Source organism: Loxodonta africana, chromosome 22, assembly GCF_030014295.1.
Source record: "Loxodonta africana isolate mLoxAfr1 chromosome 22, mLoxAfr1.hap2, whole genome shotgun sequence".
Classification (NCBI taxonomy): Eukaryota; Metazoa; Chordata; class Mammalia; order Proboscidea; family Elephantidae; genus Loxodonta; species Loxodonta africana.
This window is the reverse complement of record NC_087363.1, coordinates 39,484,563-39,511,239: the sequence shown is the minus strand read 5'-3', so window position 1 is coordinate 39,511,239 and position 26,677 is coordinate 39,484,563. Positions and strand designations below refer to the sequence as shown.

General features: G+C 43.5%; 1 protein-coding gene across 1 annotated transcript in view; it reads left to right on the top strand.

Annotated features, from left to right (window-relative positions):
• The first annotated feature begins 1,682 nt into the window (after nucleotides 1-1,682).
• MKRN2 (makorin ring finger protein 2) overlaps nucleotides 1,683-26,677 on the top strand; it is a 39,977-nt gene continuing 14,982 nt past the window's right edge. The window contains exons 1-5 of the mRNA XM_064274869.1: nucleotides 1,683-1,784; nucleotides 17,732-17,860; nucleotides 18,983-19,164; nucleotides 20,893-21,197; nucleotides 22,568-22,782. Of these exons, the coding sequence (XP_064130939.1) occupies nucleotides 1,759-1,784; nucleotides 17,732-17,860; nucleotides 18,983-19,164; nucleotides 20,893-21,197; nucleotides 22,568-22,782 (857 nt within the window). The 5' untranslated portion in view covers nucleotides 1,683-1,758. The remainder of the gene's footprint in view (nucleotides 1,785-17,731; nucleotides 17,861-18,982; nucleotides 19,165-20,892; nucleotides 21,198-22,567; nucleotides 22,783-26,677) is intronic.

Below are 26,677 nucleotides of genomic sequence, written 5' to 3'. Positions count from 1 at the left end.
AAAGCTGGGCAATGAATAAGGAAGACCAAAGAAGAGTTGATACCTTTGAATTGTGGTGTTGGTGAAGAATATTGAATATACCATGGACTGCCAAAAGAATGAACAAATCTGTCTTGGAAGAAGTGCGGCCAGAATGCTCCTTAGAGGCAAGGATGGCGAGACTGCGTCTTACATACTTTGGACATGTTGTCAGGAGGCATCAGTCCCTGGAGAAGGACATCATGCTTGGCAGAGTACAGGGTCGGCAGAAAAGAGGAAGACCCTCAACTAGGTGGATTGACACAGTGGCTGCAACAATAAGCTCAAGCATAACAACGATTGTAAGGATGGCGCAGGACCAGGCAGTGTTTCGTTCTGTTGTGCATAGGGTCGCTATGAGTCGGAACCAACTCGATGGCACCTAACAACAACAACAAGAAGTGGGTGTGTAGTGGTATCTTGTTGTGACTTTAGTTTGTATTTCCCTAATTATTAATGAGGTTCTTGGATGGTACAAACAGTTTGTGCTCAACTACTAAAGACTGATGACTTGAACCCAGCAGCAGCACTGCAGAATAAAGGCTTAGGGATCAGCTTTCGTAGAAATTACAGCCAAGAAAACGTTACGGAGCAGCTCTATTCTGTAACGCATGGGGTTGCTCTAAGTCAAAATTAACTCAACAGCAATGGGTTTGATTTTGTGGTTTTAATTGTTAATGATGCTGATGATATGAGCTTCTTATGCTGTGCTTATTTGCCATTCATATATTTTCTTTGGTAAAGTGTCTTCCCATCTCTTAATTAGATCTTTATTTTTGTACTGAGTTTTAAGGATTCTTTATTCTAGATACAAGACCTTTGTCAGGTAAATGATTTGCAAACATTTTCTCCTGTGGCTTTTCTTTTCTTAGCAGTGTCTTTTGAAGAGCAAAAGTTTTTAATTTTGATGAAGTGCAATTTGTCATATTTTTCTTACATCATTCAGATGTCATAGCTAAGAAATCTGCCTAATCTAAGGTCATAAAAATTTTCTATATTTTATTCCAAAAGTTTTGTAATTTGTGTGCTTACATTTCAGTAAGAGCTAATTTTGAGTAAATTTCTGTGCAGGTTATAGTAAATCAGAGTAAGTTTGAAGACTGTCTTTTTGGATTTCCACCGTAGGAAGTGAAGATGAACATCACAGGAATGTCAGGAAAGGAAAAGAGGACTAAAAAGTAGGGCGGGAATAGAAATTTTGAAAAAAGGGTAAAGAAGAGTCAGAAAAAAAAAAAAAAAAGAAGAGTCAGAGGGGACTAAAAATTCCTTAAGGGGGAAAGGGCCCTAGGGAGTGCAAGCCTGGATGAGTAGGGGTATTTGGGATGAAAGTGTGCGGGGAGGAGGCGGGAGCTTGGCCAGGGGAAGGTGTGAGGAGACCCTAGAGACAGGAGACGTCGCTAGGGATTGCCACTGGAGACCCGGCCAAATCCTAAGAACTATGAGGACCCGGAACTAGTCGGGGAGAACTAGGACGCCAGCCAAGACCCGCCCCGGAGGCTTACAAATGCGGCACACAGACGGCGAGGCTAGGGGTACCGGACCATGCCCACCCTCTGCGGCGGAACCAATTATGACGGCGGTCAGGTTTCTGGCCGGCGCTACAAAAGTGCCACACGCGGAGGGCGGTGCGCGCCGACGTGACGCGGCCGCGCGGGATGGGCAGGGCCAAGGCCGAGGCGGTGGCGGCGAGGGCGACAGCGAGAGGCAGTGGCGCGACGACTGCCCCCCAGCCCGACCACCATGAGCACCAAGCAGGTCACTTGCAGGTCCGTGCGCGGCGCCGCGGCACAGGCCGCCCGTGGCCCGAAGGGTGGCCAGCGCCCCCCGGCGGGCGCCGCGGGATCCGGGGGCGCCCCTTCCCGGCCCCGAGCAGCCGCAGCGCCCTAGCCCTGCGGCCGGAGCAGCGAGGCCGGGGCCGAGTAGAGTCGTGGGCCTTCCGAGCGGGTTAGCGCGCTGTCGGAGCCCGAGCCCGGGCCGCGGCGGGTGCGGGCCCGTGTCCCCCGGCCGAGCCCGGAGCCGCGGGCGCGGCGGGGCAGGCTGCGCAGCGGGCTTGGGCGCCTGCGGCTGGGAGGAGGCCGGCTGGGCCGGAGCGGGCCGGGGGTGGGACGCGGTCTCCTGGCGCCTGCAGTGTCGCTGGGAAGGGAGATTTGAAACTGAGTGAAGGGCTCTGGTGGTTTCCTAACGAGGGCACCACGCCGCGGTGGGTGGTTACGCGATTGAAGATCCTCGAAGAATCTGGGGGACCCAGAGCCCCTTCGCTTCCCGTCAGCCAGCCTTTGACTTTCTAGCTGAAAAGCTGAAGATTTAGTTGGAAGGACACGGATGTAACCTAAACTGGCATAGGATTAGTAAAAATTGTGCAGAAAATAACACAGGGAGCGTTTACCGAAAACCTGTTAAGCATCCCGCATGTTACCAAGCCTTTTATATACGTTGTCACTAGAGCTCACAGCGAGGCACATTTGCTTCCATTTTACGGTGCGTGAAACTGAGGCTGAAAGAGATTGACTGATGCCCTCATCTTACTGAGAGACCCATTTACTGGAGAAATGCTCGCGACAGCAATGGATGATTTAGTGTAGAAAATTCAAAACCAGATGGCTAAGGTCTGATTGCTGCTGTGAAATGGAAACAGCTTGGTTGCGTAACACTCTTACTCCTTCGTTAGCTTGTAGCTTAACGGTATTGGAACCCCAGTCCTGTTGAATTGTATGCTTGGAAGATACAAATTTATTTTAATAATTGATATTAGCAATACCTGTTTGGGAAACATTGCTAAAAAAAAAAAAAAGCTGTATAGTTTGGTTATGTAATAAACAGTTCATTTACATATAATCTATAGTGTTACTTCTCTTCATTAGTATGAATAATTGATAAGTGACTGTTTAAAGCTTTCTGTTAGCATTAGTGTGTATAAACTGTTCATCCAGTTTATCCAAGGCCCAGGTGGCTTTTGTTAAGCAGTTGTTAGACATTTGATGAATTTAGTGTCCATAGAAAAGACTTTTGCTAGGTTATTTGTACTAGAAGGTCTTTTTTTGATCTCTGCATATATATTATTTGCATATATTTTTTCTCCTGTTGGAGGGAATGCTCCTATGTCTTTGCGTACTAAAAAGCAAATACTAGCTTGCTACGTAGGAAATTTTATCTATTCCTCCATCTACTTTTATGGTTTAATTCTACCATTCTTGAACCCAGTCTACAGCTCGTAAAATGTCTGCAAAAGAGGGCACCTTTATGTAATGCTTTATAAGTGAATCACAACTCCTTATAGTATCTAATTTTAAAGATAAGGAAAGCTTACACCCAGAAGTACTTGAAACTTGCCCCAAATTTTACACTGAAGTGCAGAATTAAGAATTTAAATCAGGATCATCTTGTTTTATTCCTTCTACACCCCAAGATGGCCTGACCTGAGAACTTTAATCCTGTATTTCCCAAACAGGGGCATCCTATAGAATATTGTTACATGTAAACTAAGAGTAGGTTGGAATGTTGGGAAGAGATCTCCATTTAGGGGGCTGATGTATGTTCTGGGTGCTTTTTAGGTGCTCTACCAGCCATGTCTCACGTAATCCAGAACCAACACCATTCCACAGATCGCACAATAATCCACTCAGTGGCAGCGGTGTGACATTAGAGTCCATGCTCTCATAAACTATATGGCCTCCAAATAAGTTTGGGAAATGCTAAGTTAAAGCTTCTGACTGTAGGATTTTTCTAAGGTTTTAATATGGTCATGTGAAGGGAAAACGCAAACATTTAGAAAGGAAAAGGTGTTTACTTGCAAAGGAGTATGAGGGAAGTCAGACCTCAGAAGCACTTCCTTGCCAAATAAACATAACAAGTATTTAAAAAAAAAATCTGCAAAATTACCAAGAGTACCAAGTTTTGTTTTGTTTTAATAATATTGTGTTTTGGGTGAAAGTTTACACAGCAGATTAGGATCCCATTTAACAAAAATTGGTCCAGTGACATTGGTTACATTTTTCACAACGTGTCAGCATCCTCATTTCCATTCTGTTCCGTTTCCATTAATCTAGCTCTCGTGCCCCTGCTTCTAATCTTTGCATTAGGGTAAATGTTGACGGTTTGTTCTCATACAGTGGATTATGTAAGGGAGTACAGTACTCACGGGTAATATTGTTTATTTTATAAGCCAGTCTATTATTTGGATGAAAGGAAGTGGGGTACCTTTAATCTGTGTTACTCTACCTGAGCAGACTTCCAGTTGCCTCTTCTACTTCCAGACCCGTATACTCTGTGTTTTAAAACTCTTTAATCAGGCAAGCAAATGCACAGAAATGGGAATAGACACAGGGGTCTTCATCCCAATGCCAGTGCCCTGTTCATTATTGGACTGTCCCAGTATATTTATTACATTCAGCTCTGCAAGGTGAACTTTACTGCCTGCTTCATCACAAACTAGCTTTTTTTTTTTTAAACCTCTTAAGTGAGATTTTTCAGTCATAAAGCTAGCTTTAGTGTGATGGTATTTGATTGGCCAACAGCCAAGTAGACCGAGTGCAGTCTATTCTAATGAGGATGAATGGGATGATGTTAAGCAGATGACAAGTTAGCTTAGGAAGTCTCTTTTGTCATAATTGCAGTAATTTTTCAACCAGTGCTTGGATTAGCCTTGTCAGTCTTTTTCTATCAATGTACAATAGCTAAAAAAGCCCAGCACACGTTGGCTGCAAGATATTTGATTTATTTCCTCAACAGGGAGCCCTGTTGAGAAAAGTCAGAGTACCTGACGATAATATACAGTATTGATACCAGTGTGTTGAAATAGCTAATGCTCATGTTGCTGATGGGCAATCTTTCTGGAGAGCAATTATGCAACATCAAGAACCTTAAAAATATTTATACCCATTGGTTTAGTAAACCTGGAAATTTATCATGAAATCAGAGAGATGCCCAATGATTTCTATAGCAGTACTGTTCATAATTCAAAAATTGGTTGCAGCAGTACATCGACAGGGAGCTGCCGGCAATTCAAGCCAGATTCAGGAGAGGACGTGGAATGAGGGTTATCATTGCTGATGTCAGATGGATCCTGGCTGAAAGTGGAGAATACCGGAAAGATGTTTACCTGTGTTTTATTGATTATACAAAGGCATTTGATTGTGTGGATCATAACAAATTATAGATAACATTGCAAAGAATGGGAATTCCAGAACACTTAATTGTGCTCATGAGGAACCTGTACATAAACCAAGAGGCACTCCTTCGAACCAAATAATGGGATACTGGTGGTTTAAAATCAGGAAAAAGTGGTGTGTGTCAGGGTTGTATCCTTTCACCCTACTTACATTCAGTCTATATGCTGAGCAAATAATCCAAGAACCTGGACTATATGAAGAAGAATGGGGCATCAAGATTGGAGGAAGACTCATTAACAACATGCCTTATGCAGATGACACAGCCTTGCTTGCTGAGAGTGAAGAGGACTTGAAGCACTTACTGAAGAAGATCAAAGACTACAGCCTTCAGTATGACTTATACTTCAACATAAAACAAAAATCCTCACAGCTAATGGAAGCAACAGTCAAGAAATCAAATGACAAATTGCTACTGGAATAAGGTTCTTGCCTCTCACTGGTCAAGAATGAGCAGGTAAGGCACATAGAGTTTTCCACAGGAGCAAAGCTTTATTGAAGAGGCTTGCAGTGGAGACAAGGAGGGCCTACAGCAACGCATATTACGGTGCCTGCGCAGCAGATTTCCAAGATTGCTCCTGTCCCGGAGGCCTCTGCGATTCGTAGCAGGACTCATGGGGTGTGGCGCCTCTGCAGTCTCTTGCTCCTGGGTTCGGGTTCGACTCCCCGGCTGGGGCTGCAGCCCCTCACTGCCCCTGGTGGAAGGTCACACAGCAGTCACAGGTGGATGTTCTGAGCGTGTCCCTGGGGCTGGTTTTCTCCAGCTGCTTCTGAAAGGCAACTTTAAAGAAGTCTGTGGGCTATTTTTAGATACCTTGCCCCATTGTTCTGGGGAATGGCTTTGTTTCTGTGCCCTGGCCCATTTCTTGTTACTTTGCAGATTTGGGGGCCCCTCTGTTCCCTATCTTAACAAGTCTGTAGGTTCCACACCCAACCCCTTATTACCTCCCTGATAGTATAGCCTATCTCTCTCACTTGAATCTCTTCTAACCACAGTAGTCTCTTTGCTATTCCTCAAACAGGCACCCTCCTATTGCAGAGCCTTTGCTCCCTGTCTTAGTATTGCATCGGGCAGATCTGCAAAAGACCTCTGTAAAGTGTTAAAAAGCAAAGATGTCGCTTTGAGGACTAAGGTGTGCCTGACTGAAGCCATGGTATTTTCAGTTGCTTCAAATGCATGTGAAAGCTGAACAATAAATAAGGAAGACCAAAGAATTGATGCCTTTGAATTATGGTGTTGGCAATGAATATTGAATATACCATGGACTGCCAGAAGAAGAAACAAATCTGTCTTGAAGAAATACAGCCAGAATGCTCCTTAGAAGCGAGGATGAGGAATCTTCGTCTCATGTACTTTGAACGTGTTATCAGGAGGGACCAGTCCCTGGAGAATGACATCAGGCTTGGTAAAGTAGAGGGTCAATGAAAAAGAAGACCCTCAACGAGATGGTTTGACACAGTGGCTGCAGCAGTGGGCTCAGACATACCAACAATTATGAGGATGGCACAGGACCTGGCAGTGTTTCATTCTGTTGTATTCGATGGCATCCAACAACAACGCTTTAAAATAGCAAAACCTTGGAAACAACCTAAAACAAGAGTAACAAGTTTACATTAGTGTGTTCATGGTGAAAAAGTTTTTCTGACTTGATTATCTTCTCCACAAATCTTATCTGCTGATGTGTAAGACATGAGTAACCTACAGGAAGTGTTCAGGGCATCATTCATTTGGGGGACCAGATCTAAATAGGGTGCTTGGCTATTTTTTGGTTTATCTTGGGCACAAAGCATTTTTAGGTTTGTTTTCCTGCCTGGGCTGTGATGTACATACTTATTCCAAATGGCAGCAGGGCAGGGTATCAGTTTTGCTTTCACTCCGATATGCATTATGCCTCTCCAAGAGATAAGTGTTGAATACTAGGATTCCCAAATTTAATGGTAAAGACACTCCATAGGTGTGTTGCCTGGAATGGCAAGAATGGCTGCTGACACAGTTCTGCCGTCAGTCAGCTCTGCTAATTCCTCTATCCAGAATCATCCTGGGGACCATTTTTGCTGATTCCGTGCCTTCCGATCAGAGTTCTCCACAGGCTGTTATTACAGCTTGGTAACAGACTCTTCTTCCCCTCTCCTCCTGCGATCACGGTCCCTTTGTCTCATAATCACTGGTGGAAACCAAAACCAAACCTGTTGGCAGTAGCACTGCCCTGTAGGGTTCCTAAGGAGCAGCTGGTGGATTTGAACTGCTGACCTTTTGGTTAGCAGCTAAGTTCTTAACCACTGCTCCATCACGGCTCCAATCACTAGCAGAAGACCTAGAATTTCAGCTTCCCGAGATAATCAAACCTAGAGTTTTGGTTCTTTGAAAGTCCAAAACGTGGGGGATCTTGTGGGTAGGTAAGCGTAGGAAGAGCATGCACTCCAGAGTTGGGCAGTCCTAGATTCTCATCCGTGTATCACCTGTGTCTATGAAATGGGGCTGGTGATGCCTAACTGACAGGATTGGTTAGAAGACTACGTAATAACAACAGACCATCTTCGAGCATTTACAGTGTTAGGCTAAGCATCTGCATGCGTTATTTAAACCTCTGTGAAGTAACTACAGTCATTATAGCCATATTACTGATGGGAAAGCTGAGGCTTGGGGATTTAAGTAGTTTGCTCAAGGTCACCTAGCAAGCAGTCTGACTTTACAATCATATAATCACTTGAATTAGGGGCACTTAATCACTACACTATACTTTATTTCATCCCCATCTCTAATCTAAAAGACAGGTTATTTTGCACCTACCACTGTGCCTAGTGTTAGCTCCCTACCCCCTCAAAGGACCTACTGTCACAGCAGTACAGCCATAGGGTTTGAGCCTGTGAAAACACACGGGGGGTATAAAGAAAGTAACACTGAGGATGAAAATACCCATACACTTGGAAATGATTTGCAAATGTATTTTGCAAGATGGAGTCACCATTAAAGGGCCTCTTAAGAAACCAGATTGAGTCTGTTTGGCTCCGCCCTCAGCTACAGCTAGAGCTGCTGGCTGTTCTGAGTGGCTGGTAGTGAACCTGTTATCCTTTATGACTTACAGCGTCCTTATTGTCTGAAATAGTCTGAGGGTCCCAGGGAAACAGACCCCTTTGGATTGTCCCCAAGAAAGGACCTGTGTAGCCCCTTCTTCCCTTTTCATTCATGTTTCAGTCTTTCTTGGATAAAATAAGTAGTAGCTTGGCCATCAGCTGAGGGGAGCAGTTGGAAGTGTGTTACAAGGTGCAACATGAAAGAGGCCTGGCTCACACACTTAGTGTGACACAGGTGGAGAGGAATGGCTGTAAGTGGATGCCAGAGATGTCTCAAAGGACAGGCAAGATGTCCTCAAGGTGGTTTTGTGTTTATCACTGGGGAGTGGAAATGGTGACATACGCTACAAAAATAGGACTTGACTGGCTTCATCTCTTACATAACACTTGGTTCACACTCACCTTTCTTGAATGCAGTGATGGTGGTCTGGAAGTTATTTTTGAACTAGTCTAAGTCTCAGCTCAGTCACTTAACAGAAGTGAAGTGGCTTGCATGAAGTACTTAGCTTGTAAATGGCAAAACTAGCAGCTCTGGTTGGCAGTTAAATATTTGATTTTTTAATGGAAAAGATAATTGGTGTGTGCAGTTCAGATAATTGGTGTGTGCAGTTCGGAAGGCAGGTTTTCTGAATAGAACTTATGGAAGGTGGTGGTAGAAGTATGGAAGGCATCCTGGTAGGACCAGCCAAACCAGTTGCCTTCAAGTTGATTGTGACTCATAGCGACCCTATAGAATAGAGTAGAACTGCCCCATAGGGTTTCCAAGGAGTGCCTGGTGGAATTGAACTACCGACTTTTTGATTAGCACCTGAGCTCTTAACCACTGTACCACCAGGGCTCCAACAAAGACGAATATCTGGTAGAAAGGACCTCTGGTAGTCTCCTACCCTGGTTCTTTCAGCAAATCTGGGCTGGTTTCTCCAAAAGAAACTTAATAAAGCATTGTTAGATCTCATTTTTGTAGAACTGTTTATATAGCCACTTTTAACCCCGTCTCTTTCAACATTTATGTCTCTTTAAAAATTTACAGTTCACCAATTCTGATACCTCTTTGTCATTCAGATTTGGCTCTTGGCACTGTTTTTTTTTTTTTTTTTTTGCTATTACACCTTTAGAGGTCAAAGATTACCATATTTGAGGATAGTTGAAATAATGATGCAGCTGAGTAGCATTTCTCAGGAAGAAAAACTGGTTAGAATGACACAGTCATGCACAGCATAATGTAGGCTGGGGCAACGTCTGACCGCATACGTCTGCGCACACCATCGGGGGACTGTCTGGGCAGCAAGCCTGCCCTGCTGCCCTCCACCCGTGGGAATAGCCACCCCTGTTGCTGGGAGGAGTGGGCAGAGTGGGCTTCCGATCCTGCTGTCGAGTGCCCAGAGGCATTGTGGGGCCGGTGGGGGTGCCAGGCCGCTGAGACCACTCCTGTGGTGCCTGAGCCTGGAGCCTCCCCACTCTGACCATCATGGGGCTGTGGGGCTGTGTGCTGGGTGGACCAGCAGAATGCTCACCTGAGGTGTCCTGGGGCTGCCTGGGTGCACACCACACAGCAGCCCTCAGGCCACTGGCGCGGGAGCCCAACCTCCACAGACTCAGGGTGCATATCCTATTTCACAGAACATATGGTTGACTTTAATCGACCTATGACTGTACTTTTGTGTCAAGGACCCCAGGACCATCTCTGCATTTGGAGATTGGCTAGAAGGATTTGTGGGACTCAGCATCTAGCTGTACCCAAGGGGGAAGGAAGGATGGGTAGAGTTGAGAGGAATCCCTGAGCAGGCTTCCTTACGTTCTCGTCCTCCCTGAGGAGTCACACAGGTGACTCTTCACCCAGCAACGAAAATACAGCACCGTGGGTGTGCACTTTGCCCAGTAAAGCCCACTAGAGACTCAGTATGCCTGGGGTTATTACTGGGGGCTGGTCATGTCGGCACCCTCTGACTAGCATGTATCAAAATTCCAGACGCCCCGCAGGAAAGCAGGTGTTCGGCATAAACCACATTGTAGGCGCACGGTAAGCCACCCTTGGCTGTTAGGAAAGCTTTTTTTTTTCTTTTCAATCTGTGGGAAACTGTTTACCAGCCAAGTTCCCAGACACAGTCAGCCGCTAGCCTTGTAAACAGGCCCTTCCAAGCATAGCAGTCTCAGGCCTACTATGTTAACTATTTTCTGCACATTTTAAACATAAATATTGTGAATAAAAAGATCCCTTTGGTGTGGCCTTTTTTTGGGGGGGGGGTCCATGTTTTTTAGGTTCTGTGCCTTTTTTTTAACGTAAATCTGTAGGAGCCATATAGCAAGATGCTTGCTATACAGTCTCTGATTTAGTGGAAGACCCCAAAGCAGCTGTTGCTATTTAAAAGGAAGGGCAAGAGGCAAGAGTGAGGCGGGGTTGTACCCTCAAGAAAGCCTAGCTGACCACCTACAAAAGATCTTATAGGATGGCTCCTACTTATAGTCACTTAAGTCACAGGGTTCAGGTCTCTTTGTAGGCTTAGAAACTTGTTTTTGTTGGTGGACTCAGAGGTGGCTCATGCTAGCCGAATACAAAAGAGACCGACATAAATTAGAATTACCCTTTTATCATTTCCATGGGAGAAAAGTAACCATTAGGTGGCCTGGCCAGCATTTCCTCTCCTTTTGGGGAGACTAAGAGGTGAAGAAAGAAGTTTGCTTGGTGAACAAGGAGGGATGGGAGGCCTTCACATCTTGTAGCATCCAGCTCAGGTAGCCTCCCATGCCCAGATGTGCGGTGTGAATTGGTCACTGGTGTTCACTGGTACCCCTTCTCTGGAGGACACTGACAGTAAGGGCTCTCAGGCCTTCCTGGTCTTTCTGACAGACCATTCCCTTCTTTCTGCTGTCAAACCTTTCTCCAGTTCCAGACAGAACCATCTATGTCTTCCTGTTCCTCTCTGAAGTTATTTCCAGGTGTTCTTCGTTGGAGAGGGTTGGGCCCCAGATTGGGAGGCACCATGGTGTGTGGCGGCCACCAGTGAGTGTGAGGGGTTAGAAGAGGGGACACTTACTGGGCTGGAGGGCATCAAGTGGCTTCTTGGATTAGCCAGGACTGAAGCTGGCACACAAAGGAAGGTGAGTTACAATAATTCAGTGGGGGAAAGATGGGGGCCAAGTAATGAATTGTAGCTTTGTAGACAGGGGCCACAGTATGAACAAAGGCAGAGCAGTACAGAAACAAGTTTTGGGGGAAAGGTCAGGGCTCTCTGGGAAGACCACAGTTGGAGTCCCTGTTTACCTGGTACCTAGCAATTAAATCTATCAGTCATCACACCTCTCTGAGCCTCCATTTTGTTATTTGCATGATACCACCGCCGGTTACTTTCAAGTCGATTCTGACTCGGGGTGACCCCACGTGTGTCCGAGTAGAACTGTGCAGCATCAGGTTTTCATGGCTGTGACATTTCAGAAGCAGGTTACCAGGTCATTCTTCTAGGTACTTCTGGATGGGTTTGAACTTCCAACCTTTCAGTAGCCTAGCGCTCAACTGTTTGTGCCACCCAGGGACTCCTGTTCGCATCATAGGGGTAGTAATAATATTCCTCACAGGGCTGTTAGGACTAAATGGGATAAAGAAGGTGAAAGTGCTAAACAGTATTGATAGTTACTGCTTGTCAGATCTTTTATATTTTTTCTCCTTTTGTATATTCTCATAATGATACTTGTCCAGAGGGAGGGAGGGCCCTCAATGTTCAAAGTCTTCATTCAAGGGGTATGTGAGTTATCCCTCTTTAAAGAAGATAAATTGTCAGAATCCTACAGGAGGGGGGGGAAAGAGGGGAAACCAGATTGGTTGTGAATTGATCATTTGAAAGCTGGAGAGGAATAGGCCTTGAGAGTTTCTTCTATTATTCTGTCTACTTTTGTATATGTTTGAGATTTTCCATAATGTATGTATGTGTGTGTGTGTTTTTTTAATGATAAATTAAAACATACCCAAAACCAAACCAAACCCAGTGCCGTCGAATCGATTCTGACTCATAGTGACCCTATAGGACAGAGTAGAACTGCCCCATAGCGTTTCCAAGGAACACCTGGCGGATTTGAACTGCCAACCCTTTGGTTAGCAGCCGTAGCACTTAACCACTAGGCTACCAGGTTTCCAATTAAAACATGGTTCACAGATAAAACCCCTTTACCAAAAAGAGTTTCATAGGAGGATTTCCTTAGCTTTCAATAAACTGACAATTTTATTTCTTTAAGGCCCTCCTGACATGGACCCTGTAAACATGGACCTTGTAGCAGCCTTCTAATGGGGTCCATGCCTGCAGTTGCAGCCTTCTCCATTCTGTCCTCCACCTGCAGCTCCAGTGACCCTCCTGAAGAAGGCCTGGGAGAGGGCGTGTTTAGTCATAGTGCGCGGTTTTCTTTGCTTCAGGACCCTGCGGTTTTCTTTGCTACAGGACCCTGAACCTGCCCTCTGCTACTGTCTGTCGTAGTTTTCTGAGAAAGAACTAGGCCGTGCAGTTTCCTAAGCTTACTTGACTGACTTTATCCCTTGTTCTGAGGCACACTCATCAGTATTTTAGCTGATGCCAGGGTTTCTTGGAGCACGATTAGGGTGATAATACAGCCTCATCTCTGGGCAGGCCTGCCCACATGTCTCAGCCTTTTTACCTGCTGTCCTCTCTGCCTGCACATACCCCTCCCTCCCACCCCCTCTTCGTTTTTAACCCCCTTGTTCTTCAAGATTATTACCTCTTCCGGGAGGATGTCCCCCAGGCCCCCTCCCACGTCCTCCCTCAGCCCAGGGTATACCTCTCCTCTCTGCTTCCCCAGTTCCCGCATACGTTTTAATAAGGTGCACTTCGCTCTTTTGTAACTAGCTGTCAGGTTAATTGTCAGTGTCCTGTACTAGACTTTAAGAAGAACTGAACTCTTTTTGGTACCCGCTGTGGGATGGATACTGAACCTGTCCTTGCCAGGGCTGCATAGTCTTTGTAATGGTTTTTAAGCTAAAAGTCTTTTATTATATCAAAAGCAGTATATGTTCATAGTAGAAATGTTAGAAAACACAGTTCAGCAAAAATAAGAAAATAAAAGCATCATATACCTTCAACTATTGCCATTGTGAACACTTTCTTATATATCTTTTCCAGATTTTTAAATGCATCTACCCATTGCCATCAGAGTCGATTCCCCTCATAGCGACCCTATAGGACAGAGTAGCATTTTCCCACAGGGTTTCCAAGAAGCGGCTGGTGGATTTGAACTGCAGACCTTTTGGATAGCAGCCATAGGTCTTAACCACTATACCACCAGGACTCCAAATGCATGTATATATGTATATGTTTATGAATTTTTACCAAAATGAGATACTGTATATGCTGTTTTATACTGTTCTTTTCAGTTAATAATCTTTAACTTTTCATGTCAATAAGTATTTATTTTATCTAATACCTAGTCCATAGTCAGATTTCCCCAGTTGTTCCAGAAATGTCATTTATAGTTATTTTGTCCAAACTAGAATATAATCCAGGACCACATACTTCATCTGGTTGTTATATCCCTTATGTTCTGTATACTAACCTAGCAGAGCCCTCCATTTTTAATTCTTTTTTTCTTAAACAACTTTTTCAAGGCATAATAATTTACATACCATAAAATCCATCCATGTTAAGTGTATAATTCAGAAATTCTTAGTAAATTTACAGCGTTGTACAACTACAACCACGATCAAATTTTAGAACATTTATGTTACCCCAAAAAAGATCCTTTGTACCCATTTGCAGTCACCTTCCATTCCCCACCCTCCCAGCCCCAGGGAACCCCTGATGTACGTTTTGTCCCTGAAGACTTTTCTGGACATTGTGTGTAAGTGGAATCATACGGTGTGTGGTCTTTTAGCTTGCTCCCAGTTCCCTGTATTTCCTGTGTACTGGAAGTTATTTCACTTGGAAGGTTTCTGAGATTCAGTTATGTTGTAACATGCATCAGTACTTCATTCCTTTTTATTGCTGAATAATATTTCATTGTATGCTTATATTACTTTTTTTTTAATCCATTCACCAGTTGATGGACATCTGGGTGGTTTCCACTTTCTGGCTATTATGAATTCTGTAATGCAGCTGTGAACATTCATCTGCAAGTCTGTGTGGACGTATTTCTTTTGAGTAGATACATAGGAGTAGAATTGTTGACTCATATGGTAAACTTATATTTAAGTTTTTATGAAAGTTCCAAGCTCAGTCCCCCTTTTTTTCATGATACTTAGTTATTAAAGAGACAGGCCAAGGGTTTCACATACTGTCCTTTTGTGCTTATCTAGTTGATTTCTCATGATGTCTTTTAGCTTGTTCCCAATCCCCTGTATTTTCTGTAAACTGGAAGTTAGAGCTGAAATTTTGTTGGATGCAAGTTAAATGTGGCTAGAACACATCATGGGTTATATTGTGTACTTCATATTGTGTCACATCAGCAGACACAACATATTTTTCTTTTTTTTATAACTTGACATCAGGTCCAGCATCAATTGCTGAAAAGACTTATCCTTTCCCGTTGAATTATATTGATAGCTTTATCAAAAGTTAATTGATTATGTATGTGTGGTTCTATTTCCACGCTCTTCAGAGAAACTTCCTCAGCCTCCCTGAACTCCAATCTTGTCTCCTCACTCAGTAAGACCATTGTGCTTTGTATGGGATTCCCCTCCCTACACCACAGTCCAGAGCATGCCTTCAGGCAGAAACATGGGACTCATCTCACTACTTTTTCTCTCAAGGATCAGACTTGTGTTGCCTTTTGTCCACTATCCGAAAGTGATTGTTTTGTGTACTTTGGCCAGCAAATTCCATACCAGTTAATGCTTCATACCTAGAAGCAAAAATCTGTTCTCTTTTTGTTTTGGTTTCTTTCTCTCTGTTTCAGTTTGGGTAGTTTCTATTGCTGAACCTTCAGGTTCTCTGATCTTTTCTTTTGTGGTGTCTGATCTGCTATTAAGCTCATCTAGCGTATTTTTCGTTTCAGATATTGTATTTTTCATTGCCAGAAACTCCATTTGGTTCTTTTATATGTTTTCCATTTCTTTCCACATTACATTCATGTTTTCCTTTAAGTCTTTGAGCATATTGAGCATATTTACAATAGAAGTTTTAAAGTTCTTGTCTACTGATTCCATCATCTCTAACATTCCTATCATTGATTAACTTTTTTCCTGGGTATGGGTCATTTCCTGATTTGGGGCATATGTCTAGTAAATTTCAATTGAATGCTGAAAATTGTGTTGTTTATCATTTGGATTTTATTGCCTTGCTTTAAAGAATATTAAAATGTGTTTCACCTGACAGTAGGTTACTTGCTGATTGCTTGATCCTTCCAAAGCTTGTTTTTAAAAAAACAAAAAGCTTTTTTTTTTAAAAAAAAAAAAATCATCATGGAGTCAGTTCTGACTTGTGGTGGCCCCATGTGTTATAGGGTAGAGCTGAGCTCCAGAGGATTTTCTTGGCTGTAATCTTTACAGAAGCAGATCATTAGGCTTTTCTTCCACTGAGCCACTGGGTGTGTTCAAACCGACAACCTTTCAGTTAGTAGATGAGCCCAAACCATTTGCGCCATCCCAAGACCTTCAGCTTTATTGGGGCTGGTCTAAAATACTACGCTTGGACTAGGACCTTAATACCAAGGCATGTTCTTTCTGGGATCTCTCTGCTGTTGCTCTAAATATTTAATGAAGTCTGTCTACTCTGACTAGACAGAATTAAAATGTCTCCCAGTTATCCTATACTGGTTATTCCTTCAGGGTCAGAGGTGGACATCCCAATGGAACATTCTTTTATTAGGTGCTACCTATCTTACTTGATTCCAGTCACAATCCAGTGAAGCAGGTAATGTAATCATCATTTTATAGATGAAGGTGTGAGGCCCAGAGAAGTTGGTTATATGACTTGCTCATAGGTGGCAGGGCTGAGTCTTGAGCCCGAGTCACTCCCACTCCAGTATAACCATACCCTTTAAAAGCTCCATGAAAACAGAGACATTTTTATAGAGTATTTTCTCAATTATGAGGCTCATAATTTACACATTTAACATAAAGTTGATCCTCATTATTCATAGATTACATATTTGTGAATTCATCAACTTGCTAAAAATTTTTTGTAATCCCAACATCAATACTCTTGGCACTTTTGTGGGTATTCACAGGCATACACAGAGCAGTGAAAAAACTGAGTCATCCAGCATGCACATTCCCAGCTGAGGCTGAACAAGGTGACTGACTCTGCCTTCTTGTTTCAGCTTTCATACTGCAAACAAGTGTCCTTTTTAATACCACGGTTTTTGCATCTTTGTGCTTTTTGTTGGTGGTTTTACTATTTAAAATGGCCCTCAGCGTAGTGCTGAAGTGCTGTCTGTTTTTGCTAAGAGCAAGAAAGCTGTGATGTGCCTTAAGGAGATACATTTTGTTCGGTCATGAGTTATAGTGCTTTTGGCTGTGAGTTAATGCTGATTAAATGAAGTGTCTTTCAGCAAACACATACAACAAGGTTATGTATTTTTTTTTTTTTTTTAGTTTTTTTTTTTTCTGGAATGGCCTTTTTTTGGTTTAATTGTACTTTAGATGAAGGTTTACAGCACAAACTAGCTTCTCATTAAACAATTAGTACACATACTCTTGTGACAATGGTTACCAACCCCACAACATGTCAACACTCTCCCTTCTCAACCTTGGGTTCCCTGTTACCAGCTTACCTGTTCCCTCCTGCTTTCTCATCCTTGCCTCTGGACTGGTGTCCCCTTTTAGTCTTGCTTAAAACAAGGTTATATCCTCCTGATTTAAGATACAGTCAATTCTTGTTATTTGCAGTAGTCATGTTCTATAAAGGCACCATGAACACTGAATTAGTGAATATGCTCCTTAGTTTTTTTAGGAGAACACAGGGTTAGATTCCTGTGAGCCTCTGGTCACAACATTTTCATTAACCAATCCATACATAAAAAACAATTTTTCATTAACCAATCAATACATAAAAATTTTTTTCATTAACCAATCAATACATTAAAAAATTTTTTCATTAACCAATCAATACATTAAAAAAAAATTTAATGTATTGATTGGTTAATGAAAATGTTGTGACCAGAGGCTCACAGGAATCTAACCCTGTATTCTCCTAGGAGGAGCATATTCACTAATTCAGCGTTCATGGTGCCTTTATAGAACATAACTACTGCAAATAACAAGAATTGACTGTATCTTAAATCAGGAGGATATGCCTTAAGAATAGAAACTCATGGAATCATTTGCTTTTCTTCCAGAAGAGCTGTCATGGAATCAGTCCTGGTACATCTAAGGTCACTGTGTCTTAGAACGGAGGAGATATGTATGTCTCCAACTCTTGCAGAGGCTTGTTGACACATAACGTGTACTTAATGTTTTGTATGCTAGGTTCAAGACTGTGGGGATTTTATAAAGCAAAGTGTGCTTCTAAAAATTTGATGCCTCTGCTTGTCTCCAGGTATTTTATGCACGGTGTGTGTCGGGAAGGAAACCAGTGCCTGTTCTCACATGACTTGGCCAACAGCAAGCCCTCCACCATCTGCAAATACTATCAGAAGGGCTGTTGTGCCTACGGAACTCGTTGCAGGCAAGAACCTCCAGCTCTCCCAGCCGTTCCCTGGAGTTCAGTATATTAGGGATTCATATCCTTCACTTGGAGCACGGGTTCTGCTGAGGGAAAATTTTAAATTTAGAAGTAACATGACAATATTACCAAAAGTATGGCAGATAATTTTAAAACCAAAATATTAATTTTTTCAAAATCACTTTTTCAGGCTTTATGAGTGTATAGTTATACAATTGCAGCATACAATGTATATAAGATTTTATATCTTATACCTTGCTTTTTTTTAGCGTTTCAAACTATCTCCTCTGCTGCTACTGTGTCTCCTAACTATAATTTCATAATGGTTCATAGTGTTAATGTACCATCGTTTTATTAACTATACATCTGTTAGATACTTACATGGCTTCCAGGGTTTTTTTGCTACAAATACCCCTGCAGTGAACATTTATATGCATATAGTCTATAGGCAAAGTTTTATAACTTCTAGACAGAAAAAAAGTTCCAAAAGCCTGTTCCTGTGCTTTTGTGATTCCGTCCTAAACTAATATGTAATCAGGTCCGTCAAATGCGGTACCTCTAAAAAGGCTCAGGAGTGTGTTTGGTGGGAAGGTGGTCGTCGCTGGCATGAGAAGAGGGCTGCCCCGGGGCATTTTAAACCAACAGCTTCCCTGTTCTTCCCTAGACTGCAGGCTTCCTTCACTCCCTCACTGCACTGGGCGGGGGTGATGGAAGTTGGCTAACCCTTCCTTCCCAGGAGTGACAGTCAAGGAGAGTCCTGTTTCCCGGCTCCTACATGGGCCATCATCAACATTTTGGGGACTCCTGTCCGAAAGAACACTGGATTGGGAGTCAGGAGATGTCAGTTGAGCATCTCTTTGGAACATTCAGGCTCTCTGGGTGGTCTGGTACAGTACATCCATCCCACTAGGGTCCCTCAAGGACACGAGTATAGGTGACAGACACTCTGGATGCCAGGAGGCTCTTATTAATGGATGAGCCTTGTGTAGATGAAAATACTAGGACTGAGTGCCTCGTTGTCCCCTTCAGCAAATGGAGCAGGAGGAAGGATGTCCTGTTTCTGGGAGTAGGGGCAGGTGTGTGTCCGTGTTTGTCCACTAATGCATCTGCATGTGCTCTGTTTAGATATGATCACACGAGGCCCTCTGCTGCAGTGGGTGGTGCTGCGGGCACCGTCCCCCACGGTGCGTCCTCCCTGGGTTTCCACAGTCCTCACTCTCCTTCTGACCTCTCTGCAGCTGTTGTGAAAACTAGCTTACACGAGCCTGGGAAACGTGAAAAGAGAACATTGGTACTTAGAGACCGAAGTGAGTGAGCAGAATCGTTGCTTTGCCTGTTTTTGAAACGCAGTCTTTTTCCTCCCACCTTGCTCGTTCTTAATGCTCCTGACCTTCTCTGGTTAAGAGGACTCCTAACCTAATACCCCTCCAAATGTAGAGATACCAGAACTGACCTGAGAAAGGTCCACGTGGCTGCAGTGTTTAGATGCTATGTCTGCCTCATGCCTGAAGCTGGGCTGAGCCCCAGGTTTGTCTTGGTAAAACATAAAAAGTGATCTTTTTGTCAGTGTGTAACTGCTGTCTGCATAGGGTGGTTCCCCAATTGGTGAAAAGCACCAGGCTATTCATTCCAAAGCTAAATGTGTTGACCAGGAGTACATTTTACCATTTGATTTTTAAGTCAATTAATAGACTTCATCTCACGTACTTTGAACACGTTATCAGGAGGGTCCAGGCCCTGGAGAAGGACATCATGCTTGGTAAAGTAGAGGGTTAGCAGAAAAGAAGAAGACCCTCAATGAGATGGATTGACACAGTGGCTGCAACAGTGGGCTCAGACACAGCAATGATTATGAGGAGGGCACAGGACGAGGCAGTGTTTCCTTCTGTTGGACGTGGAGTCACTGTGAATCGGAACTGACTCGATGGTGCCTAACAACAACAGCAGCATGCTTTTCGGGGTTTTGGGGCTGCACCTTTGGAAATAGAATAGCATGTCGGAGGTTGGGATGTGGTCTCTACCTTGCAACAGCATTTGGGCGGAAGAAGGCTGTAAATTGTTAGAGTTGTTTTTATTGCCTGGTCCTCCCCAGGTGAAGGGCTTTCTAGTTCTTGGAATTGTGCAGGGTAAGATAGGCAGGTTCCATCCTAAACTAACACGAAATCAATTGTCAAATATGGTACTTCGAAAAAGGCTCAGGAATATGTGTGATGGAAAGGCAGTCACCTCTGGTATGAGAAGGGGGTTGCCACACTGCAATATAACACTGACTTCAGGACCCGGAGACTTACTCTAGATTTCATCCTAGTTCGCTTTAAAATATTAGGTAACTTTACTGATATAAAGGAAACTACTGGATTCTGTTGACCTTATTCTAAATTCCCTCCTGCCTTATCTATTTTCACATAACCTTAGAGGAATTGGGCAGAGTGGAAAGAACACAGGCCTTGGAAACAGATGGATCCTGGGTCCCAATCTCTCCACTTTCTGGCTTTGTGAACTTGGGCATAGTGTTTGCTTTTCTGCACTTCAGATCCCATAAAATGGGGATAAAATCTCTTCCTCACAGGATTACTGGGAGGATTACATCAGATCTTATACAGTAAGTAAGTAGCCTAGGACCCAGCAGAGAGTAAACATTCAGAAATTGGTTGTCTTCCATTCCTTCGTAATCAGTATTCCTGTTTTGTGGGTTTTTTTTGTGCTAACTGGTCCATGTGTTGACATTTCTATACTTGCTGTATTCAAACATCTACTTTAGTATTTTTCTGTATAAATATATGATGCCTGCTTTGTTATTTCCCTATCTTGACATGTGTGTTTTTCAGTTTTATTACTATAACTAATGCCTTTGTGACTATTTTATATTATCCCTTTTATTTTTCCCACTTGACCTGTTTTTTGTTTGTTTGCTATATAGTCCCAAGAGTGACGTTCTGGAGGTCAGAAGTGCTTAATTTATTAGGTTTTGGCTCACTGCATACCACGAGGATTGGGCCAGCTTCACTTGTATGTGTGCTGTATGTTTGCATTAGATCTCTGTGGCCTCGCTGAGGACAAGGCTCTGCCTCGTGTGGTGAGTAACCCAGGGGGGTGCACTGACCCCCAGAACAGCCTGGAGATGAAGCCGCACTCCTATCTGGAAGCCATCAGGAGTGGCCTCGATGACTTAGAAGCCAGCAGCTCCTACACCAGCGAGCAGCAGCTGTGTCCCTATGCCGCTGCCGGGGAGTGCCACTTTGGAGATGCTTGTGTCTACCTGCATGGGGAGATGTGTGAGATCTGCAGGTTACATGTCCTGCACCCCTTTGATCCGGAGCAAAGAAAAGCACATGAAAAGGTAAAGATGCAAACCTTTGCATGGGCTCACTTAAAGGCACGTGAGCTGCACCAAGTGGCAAAGGTGTGGGTAGTTCTGCAGGTACATCTCTCTGCCAGCAATGCCTGCATTGTATACCTGGCATATTTACACCTGGTTTTCTTCAAGTTCCTTTTCCTGTTGTCATTTTGCCAATTTTTTTTACATAGAAAAAAGAGGTATCAGAAATATACTGGAGAACTCAGAGACCAAATGAGGCTTAGGAGCATGGGGTGTGTGCGTGCGTGTGTGCGTATCTCACACACACATACGTAAATGCACATACACGTGTGGTTGGTTTCTAGCTGGGCTGGTTCTAGAGAATTTGAGGAGCCCAGAGCATAGAATCTGAGGAGCCAAGTGTTGGACAGGACCTTTAAAGGTCATTCATTCATCAAGCATTTGTTGAGGCTGCCTCATGTTTAGCTTGACGCTTGGGTTCAGGGTGTGAAGGTGAGTAAGAGAGAAGGGGCAACAAAATGAGAGACAGTGTTATTTCAGTTTAGGGCTACACACTAATGAGGGGCCAAACAGTGCTAGAGGCCTGTTAGGGAAGGGCCCCTTTCTGGGTGGGAGCCTGATGCAGTCTCCATGGACAGTGCGTTCCTGGGTAATTGAGAGTTGGACAGTCGGACTGGTCATGGTGCCCGGAAGCTGCTGTGGGACATAGAATTTGAGTCTATCCCTCTCCAGTCTCCCTAATGAGTTTCAAGGTGAGTATAGAGTCAGCTTTCTCTCTACCCATATATGCTGAGGTCTTTGTGTTGCACTTACTCGTTTGTCTCGCATCTGTGTACAGTAGCTCCCCAGGGCAAGGCCTAGGTCTAAGTAGTCCCTGGCACACAGTGCTAGCACTGGTAACGTTTTCAGGGCATACTCAGTGAATGAATGACTTCAATAAATGAGTTATTTTCTTGGAGCGAGGTAGTGCTGCTTACCTGTGACCCTGGACTGCTAGGCTGGTGTTTCAGGTGAAGGACCGGTCAGCACTGCTGATGTTGGCATGATTCAGAGTGGGAAAGGGCACTGCCCAGAGGCACCAGGAGCCCAGGGTTCCAGGGTATGTGAACTCTGCAAGCTCACAGCAGTCTCCTAACCTGTCTGGCCCTCTATGGTCTTGGCTTTGAAATGGAGGTGACCAAATCATAGTAGGAAAGCAAAGAGTTGGCCCTGGTGATAGTAGGAAGTCCTTTTGGGGGTCAGAGGGAAAGCCTGGTGTCTGAATCCATGGGAATTTCCTGGGCCCTGCCTAAAGCGAGGTGTTTGTGGCTGGTAGCTGCTCCCAAGGCTCACTCTACTCCTCTGTGATTCAGCACCTGAGAAGCCTTTCCTTCTCCCTGTTTATGCTTCAGATTTGCATGTCGACCTTTGAACAGGAGATGGAAAAGGCCTTTGCCCTCCAGGCAAGTCAGGACAAAGTGTGCAGCATCTGCATGGAGGTGATCCTTGAGAAGGGGTCTGCTTCTGAGAGGAGATTTGGGATTCTCTCCAACTGCAATCACACATACTGCTTGTCCTGCATCCGGCAGTGGAGGTGTGCCAAGCAATTTGAGAACCCCATCATTAAGTAAGTGTAGTCGGGGGCTTAGCTGGAGGAGCTGGGGAGAAGGTTGCGTCTGGGGCCTTGTCCATCTGCGCTGAGGCCTCCCCTTTGCCACCCAGAGGTGTTTTAGTGCAGAGATCACTGGATGAGTCCAGGCTTCTTCCCCTCACTAGCTGCATGATCTTAGGTAAATCACTTACCCTTCCGGAAGTTAAGTGCCTTTTCCTATAAAATGTGGGTAACGAGTCCTACCAAACCTTCAGGGTGCTGTGGGGCGGCTCAGCAGACGCAGTCTATGTCTAAAGGTGTTAAATGGAGCTGGCCTGTTTTTCATCTCTCAGGCCTGAGGGAGTCCAGGACTGACAGTAACTAGTGGTGTGACCGTACAGAAATTGCCTATTAACCTTTGTGAGCGTCATTTTTTCATCTGTAAAATGGGGCTGTTTTAGGACTAAGTGTGATCCAAATGGCACGTAAAGGATTCCACCTGATGTGTGATGTGCTCCATGCAGCCCACAGATAGTTGGTAACTTCTGCTGAGGGTCGGGGACAAGCTAATGTGTGCTGAGCGCCTACTACGTGTTGTGTGCATTCTCTTCACACACATGACTCTCAGAGACCCTGTGATCATCATCCTCATTTTGCAGATAAGAAAATGAGGCATGGTGAGGTCCAGCAACTTGCCTAAGGCCACACATTCATGTGGTAAAATAACAGCTTTATTGAGATAAAAGTGTACAATTTAGGCAGCTCGAGAAGACAAAGTAAAGTATTATAATGAAATGTGCAAAGACCTAGAGTTAGAAAAGCAAAAGGGAAGAACACAGTATTTCTCAAGTTGAAAGAACTATAAAGAGAAAATTCAAGCCTCGAGTTGCAATGTTGAAGGATTCTATTGGGAAGATATTAACTTAGGAAGCATCAAAAGAAGATGGCAGGAATACACAGAATCACTGTACCAAAAAGAATTCATTGACGTTCAGCCATTTCAGGAAGTAGCATATGATGAAGAACCGATGGAACTAAAGAAAGAAGTTCATGCTGCACCTAAGGGAAAAACAGGGCTCCAGGAATTGACAGAATACCAATTGAAATGTTTCAGCAAACAGATGCATCGCTGGAAGTGCTCACTGCTCTATGCCAAGAAATTTGTAAGACAGCTACTTGGCCAACTGACTGGAAGGGATCCATATTTGTGCCCATTCCAAAGCAAAGTGATCCAACAGAATGTGGAAATTATCAATATCGTTAATACCACATGCAAGTAAAATTTTGCTGAAGATCCTTTGAAAGCAGTTGGAGCAGTATATGGACAGGGAACTGCCAGAAATTCAAGCTGGATTCAGAAGAGGACATGAAACAAGGGACATCATTGCTGATGTCAGATGGATTATGGCTGAATGCAGAGTGTACCAGAAAGATAATTATCTGTGTTTTATTGACTGTGTAAAGCATTTGACTATGTGGATCATAAAAAATTAAAATGGATAACATTACAAAGAATGGAAACTCCAGAACACTTAATTGTGCTCATGCAGATTGTATACATAGACCAAGTTGCAGTTGTTTTGAACAGAACAAGGGGATATGGTGTGATTTAAAATCAGGAAAGGTGTGCATCAGGGTTGTATCTTTTCACCATACTTATTCAGTCTGTATGCTGAGCAAATAATCCAAGAAGCTGGACTATATGAAGAAGAACATGGCATCAGGATTGGAGGAAGACTCATTAACAACCTGAGATATGCAGATGACACAGCCTTCCTTCTGAAAATGAGGACTCGAAGCACTTACTGATGAAGATCAAAGACTATCGCCTTCAGTATGGATTACACCTAAGCATAAAGAAAACAAAAATTCTCAAAACTGGACTAGTAAGCAACATCATGATAAATGGAGAAAAGATTGACATTGTCAAGGATTTCATTTTATTTGGATCCACAATCAACGCCCTTGGAAGCAGCAGTCAAGAAATCAAACAACGCATTGCATTGGGCAAATCTGTTGCAAAAGACCTCTGTAAAGTGTTAAAAAAGCAAAGACGTCACTTTAAGGACTGAGGTGCACCTGACCCAAGCCATGGTGTTTTCAATCACCTCATACTCACGTGAAAGCCAGACAGTGAATAAGTAAGACTGAAGAATAATTGAGGCCTTTGAATTATGGTGTTGAGGAAGAATATTGAATATATCATGGACTGCCAGAAGAATGAACAAATCTGTCTTGGAAGTACAGCCAGAATGCTCATTAGAAGCAAGGATGGCAAGACTGCATCTTACATACTTTGGACATGTTGTCAGGAGGGACCAGTCCCTGGAGAAAGGACATCATGGTTGGTAAAGTGGAGGGTCATCGAAAAAGAGGAAGACCCTCAATGAGATGGATTGACAGAGTGCCTGCAACAATGGTCTAAAGTATAACAACAATTATGAGGATGGCGCAGGACCAGCAGCATTTCCTTCTGTTGTACACAGTGTTGCTATGAGTTGGAACCGACCTGCTGGCACTTAAAAACCAAGTGTATTCACAGAATTGTGCTGCTATTACCACAGTTTAAATTTAGATCATTTTCATTACCCCAAAAAGAAATCTCCATTGTAGTCAGTGCCCATTTCCCCTTCTTTCCAGCCCCTGTCAACCACTGATCTACTTTCTGTCTCTATAGATTTGCTGGTTCTGTACATTTCATATGTAGTCCTTCGTGACCGGCTTCATTCACTCAGCGTAGTGTTTTCAGGGTTCATCCATGTTGTAGATGTATCATTACTTCATTCCTTTTATTGCTGAATAACATTCCACTGTATGGATGTACCACATTTTGTTTAGCCATTCCTCAGTTGATAAACATTTGATGACCTTTTTGGCTATTATGAATAACACTGCTATGGACATTGGTGCACAAGTTTTTGCAAGGACGTATGCTTTCATTTCTCTTGGTATATATCTAGGAGTAAAATTGCTGGGTCATACGGTAACTCTGTGTTTAACATTTTGAGGAACTGCCAAACTCTTTTTCATAGTGGCTGCACAATTTTGCATCCCCACCAGCAATGTATGGGGGTTCCAATTTCTCCATATCCCCCCAACACTTGTTATTGCCTGTACTTCTGATTTTCGCTATCTGAGTGGATTTGAAAGGAGCCCTCATGGCACAGTGGTTAAACGAAAAGGTCAGCAGTGGCTGCCCCCATAAAGATTTACAGCCTTGGACCCTATGGGGCAGATCTACGCTGTCCTATGGGGTCTCTATGAGTCGGAATCAACTCGAATGCAGTGGGTTTGGGTTGGGTTTTAGTGGATATGAAAGTGGTTATCTCATTGTGGTTTTGATTTGCACTTCTGGTTGCACAGTGGTTAAGAGCTACTGCTGGTAACCAAAAGGTCGGCAGTTCAAATCCACTATGCGCTCCTTGGAAACTCTATGGGCAATTCTACTGTGTCCTGTAGGGTTGCTATATATGTCGGAATCAACTCGACGGCAGCGGGTTTGGTTTTTTTATTTAACGACTAATGATGTTAAGTATCTTTTTATGTATTTATTTACCATCTTGAAGTAATGCTTATTCAAATCCTTTGCCCATTTTTAAATTGGGCTGTGTTTTTATTGTTTAGAAGAACTTGTTTTTAACAGCACCGTATTTTTCTACAAATAGCATGCCCATGTAAATAATATGTGCACATATCTATTGCTCAGAGATAATGAAATTGTGTAAAAAGTTCTGGCATAGCATACCCATGTATATACCGTGCATGTCTCGTGACATTTCCCAAAGTGAATTTCGGCTTCTTTCAACCTCATTCAATAGTTGGAAAAAATGTTACTTTTGAGCATATTTGTACAATAACGGTATAAGCCATGGTCAAGAAGTCATGGATTTAGTTTAGAAGTAACCTGGTAATTGGAAAATAAACAATTGAA